This window comes from Coregonus lavaretus (assembly GCF_964263955.1).
Source record: "Coregonus lavaretus genome assembly, chromosome: 27".
NCBI classification, from domain to species: domain Eukaryota; kingdom Metazoa; phylum Chordata; class Actinopteri; order Salmoniformes; family Salmonidae; genus Coregonus; species Coregonus lavaretus.
In genome coordinates, this window is record NC_140014.1 from 41696954 (window position 1) to 41717880 (window position 20927).

Genomic DNA, 20927 nt, shown 5'->3' on the forward strand with positions numbered 1-20927 from the left:
CAGACTTTGACAAGAGGCTCTTGGGATGGGGCCACTGGTCTATTTGGCTACAAACAGAAGTGCTATCCTTCAAACCACAAAAACAAAAAACAAAAAAGAGGAGTTATTTTCAACTGTGCGCAAACGTAGCTACGGTATGACTTCACTATGGTATTCCCATCCCACAACCCTCCGCGGCTTGACTGGAATGGGTTGAGTAGGCGTTGGGCAGTTTATGTGAAGTGGGGTGATGACTTGGGCTGGGTGCTGGATACATCCACTGAATGAAAAAACTACTTCGATTTCAACTGGCTTGGAGAAGAAAATCAATGATTTAACTGGGCGAAAATAGTTTACTTCTAGAGTTAGTTGGATACAAGCAATCGTTCTGTTTTGGCTTTTTATCTAGATTGCCAGAAACAAGTATGCGTAAGTTAACTAACGTTAGCTAGCTAGCTAACGTTTAATCAAGTCTGTAGCTAATTAGGCTCGCTAGCTAGCTATCTAGTTAGCTAAAATGTACACACTGCAGATTGGAAGGGACGCTTGTAGTTTTTGGGGAACTTTCCACGAGTTTCTTACATTGCATTGATGTCTCCTTTTTGAGTTATGCTTTCAAGAAAGAAAAGTAAAAGCGAAGCGTCGAAACCAGCCGAGGTACACGGGAAATATGTCAAGAAGGAGACCTCACCAGTACTGAGAAGTAAGTTGACTAGCTAAATTCGCTACCTAGGTTAGTTAGTTAGCAATGTCTCTCAGTTAAGTTTTTACAAGTCGTGCGTTTTTGATGATATGATATGATGATACCCAAGCATAAGACGCTTGGCAAACTTTATTATATCTAATAGTTACTGTGGCTTCTGCATGGCTAACTAGCAGCTAGCTTGCTAACGTTTGCCAAAGTTGATAGTTATGCGGCTAGCTAGTTAGCTAGCTCTGGTCCCGAATGTTACATGCGGCTTGAGTCGCCTTCAACGCCCAGCAACTCACCATTCATCCATCCATTGTGGATTTCCAAACCTGCTGTTGTTGAGTGAATGGCTTCAATACACTTTCGTTACTAACCAAAGAGTAAAGATGTTGCTAAAGCGCTAACGAGTCGAACTCTTCTCTGTATGCGCAAAGTTTAGAGACATGGACGGATTCCAGGATCTTTGTGTCAATTATCAGATTCTGTGGATTGGTAAATTATTATAGAATACCCAACTTTTTCAAGCTTGTACCCCCCCCCCTTCCCTCCCTCGTTCTTGACACATACACCTGTTGGTCGTATTTCAGATCTCATGCCCTCATTCATCCGACATGGACCCACAATTCCCAGACGCACAGAGGTCCCTCTGCCTGAGCCGGGACCCTCAGCCTACCCCGTGGGACCCAGCCCTGAGCCTGTGGTGGCCCGCAACAAGAGCTTCCTGCGCACCCCTGTGCAGAGACCACCGCAAGAGGTGGCTCGAAGGGAAAGCCATAGGATGTCAGCCCCTCCGTACTTACCACGTAGCCTGGGGGACCTACCCCACGAGTACGGAGGCTCTTCACAGACCTTCCTCACGGACGTGAGCCCCATGGCTGAGAACGGGGACGCTGGCCGCTACTATTACCCCCCGCCTCCGGAGCCTTACTACGACAGCCAGCAGCAGCAGCAGCAGAGAAGGCCTCAGCAGCCCAGAGCCCCTGACCGCTTCCATGACGACTATAGATACTATGAACACAATGAACATCCAAACTTCCAAAGACTACCACCGCAACAACACACTTCCCCGGCCCCTAACAGACCGCCAGAAGGTAAGCATAAAGGGGTGGTTTCCCGGACATAGATTCATCTTAGTCCTGGATTAAAAAACAAAAATAAAAAATGCTTTTTAGTCCAGGACTAGGCTAAACTGTACCCCAAATAAGTCTTACGTATAATGCATTGTTTTATCAGTTGAACCCATTTCAATTTGATTATTATTATTATCCAATAAGGCATAAACGCCCACACCAGTAGACATCCATGTTTTTTGAGCTGAAAGACGATGGCCAGAGCTTACCCGTGATGTTGCACAACGATTTAAGTCAAGTCGTAATTTTAGTAAGTATGATATATTTGGGCTTGAAGTGACAAATCTGAACTGCCCACTTTGTCCAAATCTGTGTGAATACGGTGTCTTTTCCTATGATATGACAAACTATTTTCGGGCTACGTTTTGTTTGAATGTTATCACCCACCAGCATGGCATTGTTTTATTATTCAGAAACAGCTGCAAAGTTCTTCCTGTTGGTGACTGAGATGAGCCAAACAGCCCTGTGTCCGCTAGGATATAGATATAGGATATGGGATATAGGCACGGTTATTCGGTAGTATTCGATTACTTGCGAGAGTATTTCTTTTTGAGGGGAAAAAAATATATATATATATATTGGGCTGTTTTAATTAAAAGGCTTGGTCTAAAATGTAATTATCTATGTGGCATTGTTACAAACAAGGATAGACCATGACGTTAATTTTTTTAAATAAAACAGTTTTATGGCAGTTTTTGTGAGTGCGCCCCATTTTAAAAACAACATACCGGTAGCCTACTTTTCACCTGTGTAGCTTGTTATTGTCGGTCAATCAAAGCAGCACTACCGTCAGAGGCTCCATGTGTAGAAAGTGAAGTGGAAGATTTCTAATCAATGCAAAATGGAATTACAATTACGGAATTAAGTTGGCTAAATGAGAAGGAGTTGGCTACAATGATCAACTAACAGGTAGGCTGTTTAATATGAGTGGAGACGTTGTAGACAAGGATGAGGAGCGCGGCAAAAACAGCCTCAACTGGCTAATTAACTTAGCTGGCTAGTGTAGCTGGCTAGTGTAGCTGGCTAGTGTAGCTGGCTAGCTTCTTTACATCGATTTGATGCAGTCAAGACAGACGCTACCAGATGAGATGATGGAGAACCTTGCGCAGCAACAAGTTTGTCTTCTCCCTCCCTCCCTGGGGGTCCTTTAAATGTCTTTGGAATGTGGGTTATTAAAGGCGGTGATGCTGGCAGGGCCCTACACCTGGCCTGCGTCCCAAATGGCTATATAGGGAATAGTAGGTTACCATTGCCTTGCTCATGGGATGTGGTGAGTAGCTAGCTCATGGGATGTGGTGAGTAGCTAGCTCATGGGATGTGGTGAGTAGCTAGCTCATGGGATGTGGTGAGTAGCTAGCTCATGGGATGTGGTGAGTAGCTAGCTCATGGGATGTGGTGAGTAGGCAGCTCATGGGATGCGGTGAGTAGGCAGCTCATGGGATGCGGTGAGTAGCTAGCTCATGGGATGCGGTGAGTAGGCAGCTCATGGGATGTGGTGAGTAGGCAGCTCATGGGATGCGGTGAGTAGCTAGCTCATGGGATGCGGTGAGTAGGCAGCTCATGGGATGCGGTGAGTAGGCAGCTCATGGGATGCGGTGAGTAGCTAGCTCATGGGATGCGGTGAGTAGGCAGCTCATGGGATGTGGTGAGTAGGTAGCTTCAACGCCATACAACACTCAGTAGCCTCCAACTGCTCTTAAACACTAGTAAAACTAAATGCATGCTCTTCAATCGAATGCTGCTGGCACCCGCCCACCCGACTAGAATCACTACTCTCGACGGGTCTGACCTAGAGTATGTGGACAACTACAAATACCTAGGTGTCTGGTTAGACTGTAAACTCTCCTTCCAGACTCACATTAAGCATCTCCAATCCAAAGTTAAATCTAGAATCGGCTTCCTGTTTCGCAACAAAGCCTCCTTCACTCATGCTGCCAAACATGCCCTCGTAAAACTGACTATCCTACCGATCCTTGACTTCGGCGATGTCATTTACAAAATAGCCTCCAACACTCTACTCAGCAAATTGGATGTAGTCTATCACAGTGCCATCCGTTTTGTCTCCAAAGCCCCATATACTACCCACCATTGTGACCTGTACGCTCTTGTTGGCTGGTCCTCACTACATATTAGTCGCCAAACCCACTGGCTCCAGGCCATCTATAAATCACTGCTAGGCAAATCCCTGCCTTATCTTAGCTCATTGGTCACCATAGCAACACCTGTAGTATGCGCTCCAGCAGGTATATCTCACTGGTCATTCCCAAAGCCAACACCTCCTTTGGCCGCCATTCCTTCCAGTTCTCTGCTGCCAATGACTGGAACGAATTGCAAAAATCTCTGAAGCTGGAGACACTTATCTCCCTCACTAACTTTAAGCATCAGTTGTCAGAGCACCTTACCGATCACTGCACCTGTACACAGCCCATCTGAAATTAGCCCACCCAACTACCTCATCCCCATATTGTTATTTATTTTGCTCATTTGCACCCCAGTATCTCTATTTGCACATAATCTCTTGCACATCTATCATTCCAATGTTAATACTAATTGTAATTATTTTGCACTATGGCCTATTTATTGCCTTACCTCCATAACTTACTACATTTGAACACACTGTATATATATTTTCTGTTGTATTTTTGACTTTATGTTTTGTTTATCCCATATGTAACTCTGTGTTGTTGTTTTTATCGCACTGCTTTGCTTTATCTTGGCCAGGTCGCAGTTGTAAATGAGAACTTGTTCTCAACTGGCTTACCTGGTTAAATGAAGGTTAAATAAAAAATAAAAATGGGATGTGGTGAGTAGGCCACATATTCTAGGGTTCATTCCTGGACTGCCACTCCTCAGTATGAGTATGAATGCATTGGCCATGAAGCAATATTTTATCTAGTGAACAGCTCTTAGAAAAAGGTGTAGAAAGAAGTCTTCCGTTCTTCCAGGTGCTCAGCTAGCAGATTCTTGTTTTTTGTTTGGATAGAACCTTAAGAGAAAGGAGTGGTGCTGGTTCAGTAAACCTCACTGTATCTTCAAAATGTAGTCTGGCTGCAAACTAGTAATTTGCAGACTGAGTGGGACCGCCCGCCCCAAGTCTGATGCCTCAATCTCAGACTGCTTCATCTCAGATGTTGACTTCACTAGTCTTTGTCTGTATGTGCAGTAATCCTGAAGAGTCGATTGACGCGCCCATTGCGTCTCAATACACCGCATCCACCTATGTCGGCAGAGCTACGGCGCTGTTTGTCAGACCAGCAGACATCCTGAAAATCGGTCTTCTCGCGAAAACGTCTCTGGCGTATACGACCCCCACAAACGCCATAGGACTTTTCTGAAGTCGCTACCGTCGATGTGTGAACTTCTGTCTGTAGCGTCCAAACTGTTTGGGCTACGAACTAAAATGATCCTACTATGGAAAGGGGAGACTCTCACGAACACAATGGTGTTCTCTGTTTTTAAGGTAACCCGGTACCGGTTTAAAAAATGAATGGAAGTATGGAAGTAGTTTTGTGCCAACAAAAAGTGGTTAAATATGTGTAAAAATATATATATACATACGGTGCATTCGCAAAGTATTCAGACACCTTCCCTTTTCCACATTTTGTTACGTTACAGCCTTACTCTAAAATGTATTAAATAAAAACATTTCCTCGTCAATCTACACATAATACCCCATAATGACAAAGCGAAAACAGGTTTTTAGACATTTTTGCCAACTGTATTAAAAAATAATAATAAACGGAAATACCTTATTTACATAGGTATTCAGAACCTTTGCTATGAGACTCGAAATTGAGCTCAGGTGCATCCTGTTTCCATTGATCATCCTTGAGATTTTTCTACAACTTGATTGGAGTCCACTTGTGGTAAACTCAATTGATTGGACATGATTTGGAAAGGCACACATCTGTCTATATAAGGTTCCACAGTTGACAGTGCATGTCAGAGCAAAAACAAAGCCATGAGGTCGAAGGAATTGTCCGTAGAGCTCCGAGACATGATTGTGTCGAGCCACAGATCTAGGGAAGGGTACCAAAAAATTTGTGCAGCATTGAAGGTCCCCAAGAACACAGTGGCCTCCATCATTCTTAAATGGAAGAAGTTTGGAACCACCAAGACTCTTCCTAGAGCTGGCCGCCCGGCCAAACTGAGCAATTGGGGAAGAAGGGCCTTGGTCAGGGACGTGACCAAGAACCCGATGGTCACTGACAGAGCTCCAGAGTTCCTCTGTGGAGATGGGAGAACCTTCCAGAAGGACAACCATCTCTGCAGCACTCCACCAATCAGGCCTGTATGTTAGTGGCCAGATGGAAGCCACTCCTCAGTAAAAGGTACATGACAGCCCGCTTGGAGTTTCCCAAAAGGCAGCTTAAGGACTCTCAGACCATGAGAAACAAGATTCTCTGGTTTGATGAAACCAAGATTGAACTCTTTGGCCTGAATGCCAAGCGTCACGTCTGCAGGAAACCTGGCACCATCCCTACGGTGAAGCATGGGGGTGGCAGCATCATGCTGTGGCAATGTTGTTCAGCGGCAGGGACTGGGAGACTAGTCAGGATCGAGGGGAAGATGAACGGAGCAAAGTACAGAGATCCTTGATGAAAACCTGCTCCAGAGTGCTCAGGACCTCAGACGCGGATGAAGGTTCACCTTACAACAGGACAACGGTTCACCTTCCAACAGGACAACGACCCTAAGCACACAGCCAAGACAACATAGGAGTGGCTTCGGAACAAGTCTCTGAATGTCCTTCAGTGGCCTAGACATAGCCCGGACTTGAACCCGATCGAACATCTCTGGAGAGACCTGAAAATAGCTGTGCAGCGACGCTCCCCATCCAACCTGACGGAGCTTGAGAGGATCTGCAGAGAAGAATGGGAGAAACTCCCCAAATACATGTGTGCCAAGCTTGTAGCGTCATACCCAAGAAGACTCGAGGCTGTAATCGCTGCTAAAGGTGATTCAACAAAGTACTGAGTAAAGGGTCTGAATACTTATGTAAATGTGATATTTCAGATTAGCAAAAATGTCAACCTGTTTTTGCTTTGTCTTTATGGGGTATTGTGTATAGATTGATGAGGGGGAAAAAACAATTGAATCCATTTTAGAATAAGGATGTAACGTAATATGACTTATTCCACATTTTGTTACAGCCTTAAGTTTATATTTTTCTCACCCATCTACACACAATGACAGTGAATCTTTTTTTAGGAATGTAAGCATATTTATTTAAAATTAAATGCATATATCTCATTTACATAAGTATTCACACTACTGAGTCAATACTTTGTAGAAGCACCTTTGGCAGCGATTACAACTGTGAGTCTTTCCTGGGTAAGTCTCTAAGAATTTTCCAAACCTAGGTTGTGCAACATTTTCCCGTTTTTTTTATTATTTACAAAATTCTTCAAGCTCTGTCTATTTTGGTTGTTGATCATTGCTAGACAACCATATTCAGGTCTTGCCATAGATTTTCAAGTAGATTTAAGTCAAAACTGTAACTCGCCCGCTTGGGAATGTTCACTGTCTTCGTGGTAAGCAACTCCAGTGTAGATTTGGCAGACTGAACCAGGTTTTCCTCTAGGATTTTGCCTGTGCTTAGCTCCGTTCCGCGTCCATCCTGAAAAACTCCCTAGTCCTTAGCTATTACAAGCATACCCATAACATGATGCAGCCACAACTGCTTGAAAATATGAAGATTGGTACTCGACAATACGTTGTATGTTTGGGGCAAATCCAATAACACGTTGTTTTCAGGACAAAATGTTAATTGCTTTGCCACATTTTTGCCAGTATTACTTTAGTGCCTTGTTGCAAACAGTATGCATGTTTTGGAATATTTGTATTCTGTACAGGCTTCCTTCATTTTACTTTGTCAATTAGGTTAGTATCGTGGAGTAACTACACTGAACAAAAATATAAACTGAGGTGCTGGAGGTGTCACTACAGATCCGGGTTCGATCCCGGGCTGTGTCGCAGCCGGCCGTGACCGGGAGACCATGAGGCGGCGCACAATTGGCCCAGCGTCGTCTGGGATAGGGGAGGGTTTGGCCTGCCGGGATGTCCTTGTCCCATCGCGCTCTAGCGACTCCTGTGGCGGGCCGGGCGCATGCACGCTGACACTGTCGCCAGTTGTACAGTGTTTCCTCCGACACATTGGTGCGGCTGGCTTCCGGGTTAAGCGAGCCGTGTTTCAAGAAGCAGTGCGGCTTGGCAGGGTCGTGTTTCAGAGGACGCGTGGCTCTCGACCTTCGCCTCTCCCGAGTATATACGGGAGTTGCAGCGATGGAACAAGACTGTAACAATTGGATAGCATGAAATTGGGGAGAAAAAGGGGTAAAAAGTAATATATATATATGGCCGGATAATGCTGTGGGGATATTTTTCATTGGCAGGGACTGGGAAACTGGTCAGAATTGAAGGAATGATGGATGGCGCTAAATAAAGGGGAATTCTTGAGGGAAACCTGTTTGTCTTCCAGAGATTTGAGACTGGGACGGAGGTTCACCTTCAAGTAGGACAATGACCCTAAGCATACTGCTAAAGCAACACTCGAGTGGTTTAAGGGAAAACATTTAAATGTCTTGGAATGGCCTAGTCAAAGCCCAGAGCTCAATCCAATTGAGAATCTGTGGTATGACTTAAAGATTGCTGTACACCAGCGGAACCCATCCAACTTGAAGGAGCTGGAGCAGTTTTGCCTTGAAGAATGGGCAAAATTCCCAGTGGCTAGATGTGCCAAGCTTATAGAGACACCCCAAGAGACTTGCAGCTGTAATTGGTGCAAAAGGTGGCTCTACAAAGTATTGACTTTGGGGGGGGGTGAATAGTTATGCACGCTCAAGTTTTCTGTTTTTTTGTCTTATTTCTTGTTTGTTTCACAATCAAAAATATTTTGCATCTTCAAAGTGGAAGGCATGTTGTGTAAATCAATTGATACAAACCCCCATTTTAATTCCCGGTTGTAAGGCAACAAAATAGGAATACTGCCAAGGGGGGTGAATATTTTCGCAAGCCACTGTACTCACCAGACATGTCACCCATTGAGCATGTTTGGGATGCTCTGGATCGACGTGTATGACAGCGTATTCCATGAGGCAACTCCAATAAGTAAAGAGAAACAACAGTCCATTACTTTAAGACATGGTCAGTCAACTTTGAAAGTTTCTTCAAGTGCAGTCGCAAAAACCATAAAGTGCTATGATGAAACTGGCTCTCATGAGGACAGCCACTGGAATGGAAGACCCAGAGTTACCTCTGCTGCAGAAGTTAAGTTCAGAAGAGTTACCAGCCTCAGAAATTGCAGCCCAAATAAATGCTTCACAGAGTTCAAGTAACAGACACATCTCAACATCAGTTGTTCAGAAGAGACTGTGTGAATCAGGCCTTCATGGTCAAATTGCTGCAAAGAAACCACTACTAAAGGACACCAATAAGAAGAAGAGACTTGCTTGGGCCAAGAAACACGAGCAATGGACATTTTGGAGTCAAAATTGGAGATTTTTGGTTCCAACCACCGTGTCTTTGTGAGAAGTGGTGTGGGTGAACGGATGATCTCTGCATGTGTATTTCCCACCGTAAAGCATGGAGGAGGAGGTGTTATGGTGTGAGGGTGCTTTGCTGGTGACACTAACTGTGAATTGTTTAGAATTCAAGGCACACTTAACCAGCATGGCTACCACAGCATTCTGCAGTGATACGCCATCCCATCTGGTTTGGGCTTAGTGGGACTATCATTTGTTTTTCAACAGGACAATGACCCAACACACCTCCAGACTGTGTAAGGGCTATTTTACCAAGAAGGAGAGTGATGGAGTGCTGCATCAGATGACCTGGGCTCCACAATCCCCCAACCTCAACCCAATTGAGATGGTTTGGGATGAGTCGGACCGCAGAGTGAAGGAAAAGCAGCCAACAAGTGCTCAGCATATGTGGGAACTCCTTCAAGACTGTTGGAAAAGCATTCCAGGTGAAGCTGGTTGAGAGAATGCCAAGAGTGTGCAAAGCTGTCATCAAGGCAAAGGATGACTATTTGTAGAATCTCAAATATAAAATATATTTAGATTTGTTTAACACTTTTTTGGTTACTACATGATTCCATATGTGTTATTTCATAGTTTTGATGTCTTCACTATTATTCTACAATGTAGAAAATAGTAAAAATAGAGAAAAACCCTTGAATGAGTAGGTGTTCTAAAACGTTTGACCGGTAGTGTATTTACCAAGTTAATTTGGGCAGTGGTCTATTTCATTAATTTTCAATTTTAATAAAATACATAATTTGAAGAACAAACATTTATTGTAGCAATTCATATCTTGCAGTAAAACTGTAAATAAGACTTTGATCTCAAGAAGAGACGGGTTAAAGGTTTAATGTTCTTTTACTTAGAAAATAGCCCTGATTATAGGCCTGGAACTAGACAATATCCAAAACAACTAACAATACACTGAAGTCATACATTTTCAGTCATTTCAATTGTTAAGTCATGTCCTTCTACACACAATACCACAACTAATGTTTCCAATCTGGGAGGTAAATCTGATAAAGTATTCAATCATTTCGCTGTGAAATTTCGGATGGAATCGAGGCATTAAAATGTACCAGAGGCCGCCACAAATCTAGGTAGTTCGGCGAAATATTTTTGAAGGCCAGGCTGGCTATTTTTTCTATTTGGCTGGCTACTCCAGGTACTTGTGGAAAACGCTGTTACCAGTGTAGATTGAAACGTTGGTGGTTACCAGTTATCCCAGTTAATTTCTCCTCCCAGACAATGCTCTGTAACAGACTGAACCATTGCCTCCCCCGTCTGTTGACAGGAGAGGAGTGTTTTTCAGTGGAACGCACATTCCAGTCCTTCGCTCACCAGCTGGCTAACAGCACCAATCCTGTTGCCGTCCCGTCGGTCCCAAGCAGAATTGATCCGATTCCAGCTTGCCAATGTGCAGACATTTTCTGCTCTCTATTTTTGCTGCTACGGTTCTCATTTGAGCCTAACTGTAAAATTGAATTTTATATCATGTCCATGTTTAAAGGACCCAACCAATCAATGATTTATATAAACCCTGGATTGCTGATGCTTCGAAGGAGCACTCCTCCATAGGAATGAATGGAATTCTACAGTATTTCAATTAAATGTTAAAGGACAAAATATTAGTATTTTTAAAAAGTATTTTTGTTGTAGTGTATAAAGTATTTTTGTTGTAGTGGGGACAGTAACATTTTATTATTTATTTTAAATTACACTTTACACTTTTATTTATTTATATATATATATAAAACTTTTATCCTCACATATAATTTAAAAGTATGCATTTAAAGCTGCAATATGTACTTTTTTGGGTAACCTGACAATTCCCATAGAAATGTGTGGTATAGTACTTGTCATTGAAAGCAAGTCTAAGAAGCAGTATATCTATAGAGAGAGAAATGTTTGTTATAGATCTGTCATTCTGATTGGAAGCATGTCTAAGAGGCGGTAGATCTGTTCTATGTGCACTATTTCTATGCTTCCCGTTGTTACATTTCGCTTTTGCGTTTTTTTACTTTTGGTTTTGTACACCAGCTGAAAATCCAATGGTTTTGGTTATGGAAAATATATTTCCCATCGGGTTAGATGGTACAATGATTCATTACACATTACGCTTGTTTGTTTTGTCACAAACTGAAATGAGGCAAACTATTAGAATTTTAGCACCACACAGCTGATTTCAAATAATCCAAGCTTGATGATGAGTTGGTTATTTTAATCGGCTGTGTAGTGCTAGGGCAAAAAACCAAAATGGGCACAAAGTGGTGGGGCCCCAGGACTGAGTTTGGGAAACCCTGCTCTAGGGAATAGGGTGCCATTTGGGAGTGGGACACAGCCTGACTGTTCTCCTCTTCCTCTCTCCTCTTCCTCTCGTCTCCTCTCCTGGTCCCCAGGTATCGGTCGGATGCAGGCCAAGTCTCTGGGGAACCTGTCCAGTCCGAGCGGTGAGGACCTCCCGCTGCCCCGTGGTTGGACGGTAGACTGGACCATCCGAGGCAGGAAGTACTACATCGACCACAACACCAACACCACCCACTGGTCCCACCCCCTGGAGAGAGAGGGTCTGCCCCCTGGCTGGGAGAAGGTGGAGTCGGCTGAGTTTGGGACTTACTACGTGGACCACATCAACAAGCGGGCGCAGTATAGACACCCCTGTGCCCCTAGGTAGGCTTTTAGAGTCGTACTGATACACACCACATCTTCGTATCGTTTTTTTTTTTTAAAGTGAGGAAATGCAGACTTCTCTCTCCTTTTTTTTTTTTTAACCAAGCATTTGTTTTTGATATCATAACTTGACTCCTAACCCTCTGTCCATACTCACTGTCCAACCCCCTTCCTCCTGGTCCAGCATACCCCGCTATGACCAGCCCCCTCCGGTTGTATACCAGCCTCGCCCCGCAGAGAGGAACCATCCAGTGCTGGTGCCAGCCAACCCATACCACACTGCAGAGATCCCTGACTGGCTACAGGTGTATGCCCGCGCCCCGCTCAAGTGAGTAACATGCAGCTGGCTTTCCTCCACATATCTGGGGGGGGATTTACCCCGGTGCTTGTTTCCCTGGCTGAGGCAGTGGGGGGGAACCCTGGGGTCCTGTGCTGTTCTCGGGACACTTTCTCATAACTAAAGAGCTTTCATAGATTAAATATCTTGAAATAGCTTAACTTAAAAAGGTATAGTGTTTATTGATTTAGTGATTGCTAGATTAGAGGTTGTTCTTGTTACCTTTTACCATTGCTGCATTATTGTAAAGGGCGTTTACTATTGCTGCATTATTGTAAAGGGCGTTTACTATTGCTGCATTATTGTAAAGGGCGTTTACTATTGCTGCATTATTGTAAAGGGCGTTTACTATTGCTGCGTTATTGTAAAGGGCGTTTACTATTGCTGCATTATTGTAAAGGGCGTTTACTATTGCTGCATTATTGTAAAGGGCGTTTACTATTGCTGCATTATTGTAAAGGGCGTTTACTATTGCTGCATTATTGTAAAGGCCGTTTACTATTGCTGCGTTATTGTAAAGGGCGTTTACTATTGCTGCATTATTGTAAAGGCTGTTTACTATTGCTGCGTTATTGTAAAGGGCGTTTACTATTGCTGCGTTATTGTAAAGGGCGTTTACTATTGCTGCATTATTGTAAAGGGCGTTTACTATTGCTGCATTATTGTAAAGGGCGTTTACTATTGCTGCATTATTGTAAAGGGCGTTTACTATTGCTGCGTTATTGTAAAGGGCGTTTACTATTGCTGCGTTATTGTAAAGGGCGTTTACTATTGCTGCGTTATTGTAAAGGGCGTTTACTATTGCTGCGTTATTGTAAAGGGCGTTTACTATTGCTGCGTTATTGTAAAGGGCGTTTACTATTGCTGCGTTATTGTAAAGGGCGTTTACTATTGCTGCATTATTGTAAAGGGCGTTTACTATTGCTGCGTTATTGTAAAGGGCGTTTACTATTGCTGCGTTATTGTAAAGGGCGTTTACTATTGCTGCGTTATTGTAAAGGGCGTTTACTATTGCTGCGTTATTGTAAAGGGCGTTTACTATTGCTGCATTATTGTAAAGGGCGTTTACTATTGCTGCATTATTGTAAAGGGCGTTTACTATTGCTGCATTATTGTAAAGGGCGTTTACTATTGCTGCATTATTGTAAAGGCCGTTTACTATTGCTGCATTATTGTAAAGGGTGTTTACTATTGCTGCATTATTGTAAAGGGCGTTTACTATTGCTGCATTATTGTAAAGGGCGTTTACTATTGCTGCATTATTGTAAAGGGCGTTTACTATTGCTGCATTATTGTAAAGGGCGTTTACTATTGCTGCATTATTGTAAAGGGCGTTTACTATTGCTGCATTATTGTAAAGGGCGTTTACTATTGCTGCATTATTGTAAAGGGCGTTTACTATTGCTGCATTATTGTAAAGGGCGTTTACTATTGCTGCATTATTGTAAAGGGCGTTTACTATTGCTGCATTATTGTAAAGGGTCTTTATGTTTTTAGACGAGCACTATTCAAATCCTATGTATTATTATGATTACAACCATTCAGAACTGCCCTGTGAGGATATGGACAGTGAGGAGGTATAAGGATGTGCCACGGTGGTGGAGTGGACAGTGAGGAGGTAGACAGGATGTTCAGGTAGACAGGATGTGCCACAGTGGTGGAGTGGACAGTGAGGAGGTAGACAGGATGTGCCACGGTGGTGGAGTGGACAGTGAGGAGGTAGACAGGATGTGCCACGGTGGTGGAGTGGACAGTGAGGAGGTAGACAGGATGTGCCACGGTGGTGGAGTGGACAGTGAGGAGGTAGACAGGATGTGCCACGGTGGTGGAGTGGACAGTGAGGAGGTAGACAGGATGTGCCACGGTGGTGGGGTGGACAGTGAGGAGGTAGACAGGATGTGCCACGGTGGTGGAGTGGACAGTGAGGAGGTAGACAGGATGTGCCACGGTGGTGGAGTGGACAGTGAGGAGGTAGACAGGATGTGCCACGGTGGTGGAGTGGACAGTGAGGAGGTAGACAGGATGTGCCACGGTGGTGGAGTGTGGACAGTGAGGAGGTAGACAGGATGTGCCACGGTGGTGGAGTGTGGACAGTGAGGAGGTAGACAGGATGTGCCACGGTGGTGGAGTGGACAGTGAGGAGGTAGACAGGATGTGCCACGGTGGTGGAGTGGACAGTGAGGAGGTAGACAGGATGTGCCACGGTGGTGGAGTGTGGACAGTGAGGAGGTAGACAGGATGTTCAGGCGTTTCACCTCTGTCTTCCACCAGGTATGACCACATCCTGAAATGGGAGCTGTTCCAGCTGGTGGATCTGGACACGTACCAGGGCATGCTGAAGCTGCTCTTCATGAAGGAGCTGGAGCGCATCGTCAAGTCCTACGAGGCCTACCGCCAGGCCCTGCTCTCGGAGGTGGACCACAGGAAACAGAGGCAGCAGTGGTCCGCTCAGGCCCAGCAGCAGCCGGGCAAGAACTTCACAGGGAACATGTGAACTGGGTCGTATTCACTAGGAAGCAAATGGGACAAAAAAAAAAAGGAGGTACCTACCTGAATTTGTCCAATAATAAACCAGTTGTTGCTAAACAGTTTGCTACGGTGTGCACTAGTGAATACGACCCTGAACTGACTGGACTGGACGGAGGAATGGACCCTGTGGCTAGCTGGATCTGGGACTTCAAGGACTCTCATTCTACACTATTCATAAGAAGTTCAGCCCGGGTGAACCGTTGTCCCACACCTCTGAGGTTACAAATAGTAAGGAAGCTCCGCCCCTGTGCCTGGCTACAACGCCCCTCTGAGGTTACTACAATATGGAGCTCTACCCCTCTGAGGTTTTGGCCTCGTCCACTGAGGTTTCTACCCTTGTGAGCTCCACCCCTTAGCCCCCCCCCCCCCCTCCTCCTGTGAGGGTCGGACAGCAAAGAGCTCCACCCCTTTTGAGGTTTTGGCCTCATCCACTGAGGTTACTACACTTGGGAGCTCCACCCCTTTTGAGGTTTCTACATTAGGGAAGCTCCGCCCTCTGGCTTTGTTTTCTAAAGACAGGAGGATTACAGGGTCAGACAGACCTGTTTGTTTGAATGTCCATAAATGACTAGAATAAGATTGTGCCTTTTCATCAGAGGCAACACTTGCCTGTTCTTTTTTTTTTTTATGCTTTGTAAAATTATTCAAATATTTTTCCACTTAGGGAGAGAAGGATCAGCTGCATCACTTTATGAAACTCCTGTTTCCACATTTTAATTCTGCTTCATAAATGTTTTTGTGATCGTTGTATTTGTAGCCCGCCCCTAAAACTGAAAGGATATTATTTAACTTTTCAACAACAAGTGTGATGTGTTGTTATTGTCATCAATACTTTATAAGACAATCCTCCGAAACGTATCATTTGTCTCGCACAAGAGTCGAAGTTTTCATATGGATCAGGTCTTTATAGTAGGATACACTACAGCATGGCATTTCAGGGACTTGGCTCTGTGCATCATGAATAATTAATTAATCACAATATCCTTATTATAATATGACGTGTAAATAAAGATACATAAGCTTCTGGAAACATCTGTCGTCCACCCAAGTGACACACTATTTCCCCATGAGCCCTGGTCAAAAGTAGTGTACTATTAAGGGCGGTGTTTCCCAACCCTGGTCCTCCATCACCTCCAACAGTACACATTTTTATTGTAACACCTGATTTCAACTAGTCGACTAGTCATCAAGCCCTCAATGAGTTGAGTGAGGTGTGCTTGTCCAGGGTGATGGAGGACCAGGGTTGGGAAACACTGATTACAGGGGATAGGATGCTATTTGGGACACTAGCCTATATAACACTAATGGTTCAGATGTCCCAAGATGCCTTAGCTTTGCCAAAACAAACAACTGAAGTGCGTTTCCTGTTGCTCTTCTGTATGCGAATGTACTCTGCGGACGTCCCAAATGGCTCCCTATATAGCGTACTACTCTTGACTGTGGGCTCTGGTCAAACGTAGTGCACTATGTAGGGAATAGGGTGCTATTTGGGACACAGCCTCTGATAACTGGTTATTTTCTGGATGTGGCTTTTGTAATGCCTTATGTTGAAATGGAGTGATAGTGACATTGTCTCTTAGTTCTGTTCTGGGCGAGACCACAGCTACTAAGCTATGCAAGAACCGCTAGCTACAACCCATCTGTTCAGAATGATGTCATCATACTGCTAGCTACAACCCATCTGTTCAGAATGATGTCATCATACTGCTAGCTACAACCCATCTGTTCAGAATGATGTCGTCATACCGCTAGCTACAACCCATCTGTTCAGAATGATGTCATCATACTGCTAGCTACAACCCATCTGTTCAGAATGATGTCATCATACTGCTAGCTACAACCCATCTGTTCAGAATGTCATCATACTGCTAGCTACAACCCATCTGTTCAGAATGATGTCATACTGCTAGCTACAACCCATCTGTTCAGAATGTCATCATACTGCTAGCTACAACCCATCTGTTCAGAATGTCATCATACTGCTAGCTACAACCCATCTGTTCAGAATGTCATCATACAGCTAGCTACAACCCATCTGTTCAGAATGTCATACTGCTAGCTACAACCCATCTGTTCAGAATGTCATCATACTGCTAGCTACAACCCATCTGTTCAGAATGATGTCATCATACTGCTAGCTACAACCCATCTGTTCAGAATGATGTCATCATACTGCTAGCTACAACCCATCTGTTCAGAATGATGTCATCATACTGCTAGCTACAACCCATCTGTTCAGAATGATGTCATCATACTGCTAGCTACAACCATCTGTTCAGAATGATGTCATCATACTGCTAGCTACAACCCATCTGTTCAGAATGTCATACTGCTAGCTACAACCCATCTGTTCAGAATGTCATCATACTGCTAGCTACAACCCATCTGTTCAGAATGTCATCATACTGCTAGCTACAACCCATCTGTTCAGAATGATGTCATACTGCTAGCTACAACCCATCTGTTCAGAATGTCATCATACTGCTAGCTACAACCCATCTTTTCAGAATGTCATCATACTGCTAGCTACAACCCATCTGTTCAGAATGATGTCATCATACTGCTAGCTACAACCCATCTGTTCAGAATGATGTCATCATACTGCTAGCTACAACCCATCTGTTCAGAATGTCATACTGCTAGCTACAACCCATCTGTTCAGAATGATGTCATCATACTGCTAGCTACAACCCATCTGTTCAGAATGATGTCATCATACTGCTAGCTACAACCCATCTGTTCAGAATGTCATCATACTGCTAGCTACAACCCATCTGTTCAGAATGACATCATCATACTGCTAGCTACAACCCATCTGTTCAGAATGTCATCATACTGCTAGCTACAACCCATCTGTTCAGAATGTCATCATACTGCTAGCTACAACCCATCTGTTCAGAATGTCATCATACTGCTAGCTACAACCCATCTGTTCAGAATGTCATACCGCTAGCTACAACCCATCTGTTCAGAATGTCATCATACTGCTAGCTACAACCCATCTGTTCAGAATGTCATCATACTGCTAGCTACAACCCATCTGTTCAGAATGATGTCATACTGCTAGCTACAACCCATCTGTTCAGAATGATGTCATCATACTGCTAGCTACAACCCATCTGTTCAGAATGATGTCATCATACAGTTGATCCTTATCCTCATGGAGTGCAGATGCAGGACAAAATTAATAGTCTGCTGCGAAAACAACTATTTTCTCAAGCCTGTAAAGGAGGGCAGGACTAAACAGCTAGTCACTTCTTTTTCCTCCAATGGATGCCTGTTTTTCATTCTAAACCCCAAACTATGCACTCCAAGTAATACACAATCCTCTTATGTACATTCATTTTATTTCATTCATCTGTAATTGTAACTATTGTCTTTTGAAAAAGCAACTATCAATAAATTATTTAAATTAGTTTTGAGATCTTTGGATTCTGGTTTCATATTTGTTTGTAACACCATTCTGGCAGAAACGTACTAAACCTGACCAATGTCGGTTTGTTTTTTAACAAGTCAATACCGGGGTGTTGAGTAGGGAACACCGTAGTAAAACATTTTGCAATGAAAAGCAAAAATGAGCGTTTCATATTTAGAGTGTAGCCTCCCAGTCCCTGTTTCAATCGGTTTTCTTCCGTTTGGTTCCTAATGAACACGACCCAGACGTGCAGGACACGTGACGTTCTCCTTTAGATATTGAAGATCAGACAACAGAGATTTTCTCCCATTTCATTAAAAACTGACCTTGAGCAAGGCACTTAACCCTAATTGCTCATGTAAGTTGTTCTGGATAAGAGCGTCTGCTAAATGACCCCCCCCCAAAAAAAATAAAAAAATAAGTATATGTATACATGCAGAATTACTGTCGTAGCTGAATTAGCCACAAAATCCCTAGTTTGAAAGCAACTTTTCTTGAAGCTGTGCCGTGACATTTTCCCTACACTCCCCCCCCCCCACTTGGGCCCGCCCCATAGCAATTAAGAGTTCTAGCCAATGAGCCCCTCGCATTTGAGTGACAGCTAGCAAGAGGCCTGCCCAGAGTTATCCAATGAGGATGCAGGGGCGGCCCGACGGCTCCGTGGACGCAGCGAGAGAGAGAGAGAGAGGGCAATGACGTGGTGTGTATGTATGTGACATAGTATTCAATTTTCACTACTTTCAGAACTACTGGCTATAAAGTATACAAAAGTACTGGAGAATCTCTTTTAATGAATCAGAAAATCAACAGCTATTTCTGGTTTATCAAAGTTAGCTGGCTAACTCATTGTGGTCCTCTGTAGCTCAGCTGGTAGAGCACGGCGCTTGTAACGCCAAGGTAGTGGGTTCGATCCCCGGGACCACCCATACGTAAAAATTGGATAAAAGCATCTGCTAAATGGCATACTATTATTATTATTATTATTATTGATCCTGCTTTGTAGTATACCCCTTTTTCTTTAGCATGCAGTGGTCCAGACAAATAGCCTAAATAAGTACAGAGGAGAGATATATGAAGATCTTTCCCAACCATAGCCTGCTCCCAGATCTGTTTGTGCTGTCATGCCAACTACTATGGTTCACAGTTGCGTGACAAGGACCACAGGAGTTGGCAAGACCGCACAAACCAGGTTAGTAAGAGGGGGGGGGGGAATCTATGAAGATATTTCATAACTAGGCTTCCTAGATTAATGACCAGCACAGTTGTTCTAGAACTGATTCTGAATGTTCCAGTGCTTTGCTAGAACGTTCAATGTGTACCAACAACAAATGGTCTCACTCTTTTCTCTTCTGTCCAATGGACTAACATCTATTTTCCCCAGCCAGCCCTCACCCACAAAAGGCCACGCCAGTTCAAAGGATCATCATTTCTGTTTTGAAGTGCATTTATTTAACAAACTGAGCAGGAAGCAGACCAGTATGAAGTGATACATGTAATAGATAGTGTGAACTTTTGAACTGTTTAGAATAATTCTCTACCTCTATTAGTTGAAGGTGCTTCGGTCCCATCACAAACTACACTCTGGTCCATAACTAACTCTCTGTGTTGGGGGAAGTAGTTCCACTACATGTAATGTAACTATCTCGTTCCCGCCAGTGAATTCTGTTCCAGTCTAAATTTGTGACCATAGAGATACAATAAGCTATATTTTATTATATTTAATTAATTCTGTGTGCACAGTATGACGCTCTGACATCGTGTAAACTTAAAGGGAGGAAGACCGAGTGCTGCATGAAACTGTAGTTGCACGATACTGGCACACAGTACCTATATATTCAAAAACAAAGAAACAAACTAAATCATCCCCCGTATGATGAAATCAGAAATCATCCCCACCGTATGATGAAGTCAGAAATCATCCCCACCGTATGATGAAATCAGAAATCATCCCCACCGTATGATGAAATCAGAAATCATCCCCACCGTATGATGAAATCAGAAATCATCCCCACCGTATGATGCAATTTTTCATCATATGATAATGCATCATACGGTGGGGATGATTTCAGTATTTTGAAAGTTACATATCTTGAAAACTTGACTGCTGATAAGCAAAACATTGGACTATGTCAACAATGTACCAATGAAACAAATACCAAAATATAGTTTTCCTTTAAAGTGCCAGGACAAGTACAAGCCCTAAACATGTCAAAATGTTAACAAATATACCAGACTCAAGACTAAAATGGTAGACACTGACGATTTACCATGCTGATGAAAACATGTATATTTTAAGCAAAGACGCTGGCAGCGACCAAAATGATCCCATAATTCCCTGGAATAGTGTTCCATTTGGGATGCATCCATTGGTTTTCAAACATGGTATTATACTTTTCTTACGAGAAAAAGCACTAAACTTTATCAAACATGACAATCAATATACATTGACCACCAGTCAGTTACAGGTCAGAGGTCAACTTCATTTAAACCACTCCTCAAATGGCGTAATCAGGTAAACTCCTATTCGTGAAATCAGCAGCATTGTCTTCCGACAGATGGCGTCGTTCTTCCAACGGGACCGCGTTGCCAACTACCAGTGCAGCCGGCCATCCGTCACGCTATCTGACGTAAGACAATAAAAATCAGCCGTAAA

At 43.6% G+C, this 20927-nt stretch overlaps 1 protein-coding gene across 1 annotated transcript; it reads left to right on the top strand.

The window, feature by feature from the left end:
- The first annotated feature begins 146 nt into the window (after window positions 1-146).
- Window positions 147-18274, top strand: LOC311102738 (protein salvador homolog 1-like). Its single transcript, XM_084144115.1, has 5 exons — window positions 147-682; window positions 1258-1761; window positions 11723-11993; window positions 12178-12321; window positions 14602-18274. The coding sequence occupies exons 1-5, from the start codon at window positions 589-591 to the stop codon at window positions 14822-14824; spliced, it is 1236 nt and encodes a 411-aa protein (XP_084000241.1). The 5' UTR covers window positions 147-588; the 3' UTR covers window positions 14825-18274.
- The last annotated feature ends 2653 nt before the right edge of the window (window positions 18275-20927 follow it).

Bases quoted from the DNA above. Each gene is read 5' to 3' on its own strand.
- LOC311102738 (XM_084144115.1), top strand. From the start codon at position 589: ATGCTTTCAAGAAAGAAAAGTAAAAGCGAAGCGTCGAAACCAGCCGAG. The intron at 683-1,257 runs GTAAGTTGACTA...GTCGTATTTCAG, and splicing joins GACCTCACCAGTACTGAGAA to ATCTCATGCCCTCATTCATC. The intron at 11,994-12,177 runs GTAGGCTTTTAG...CTCCTGGTCCAG, and splicing joins AGACACCCCTGTGCCCCTAG to CATACCCCGCTATGACCAGC.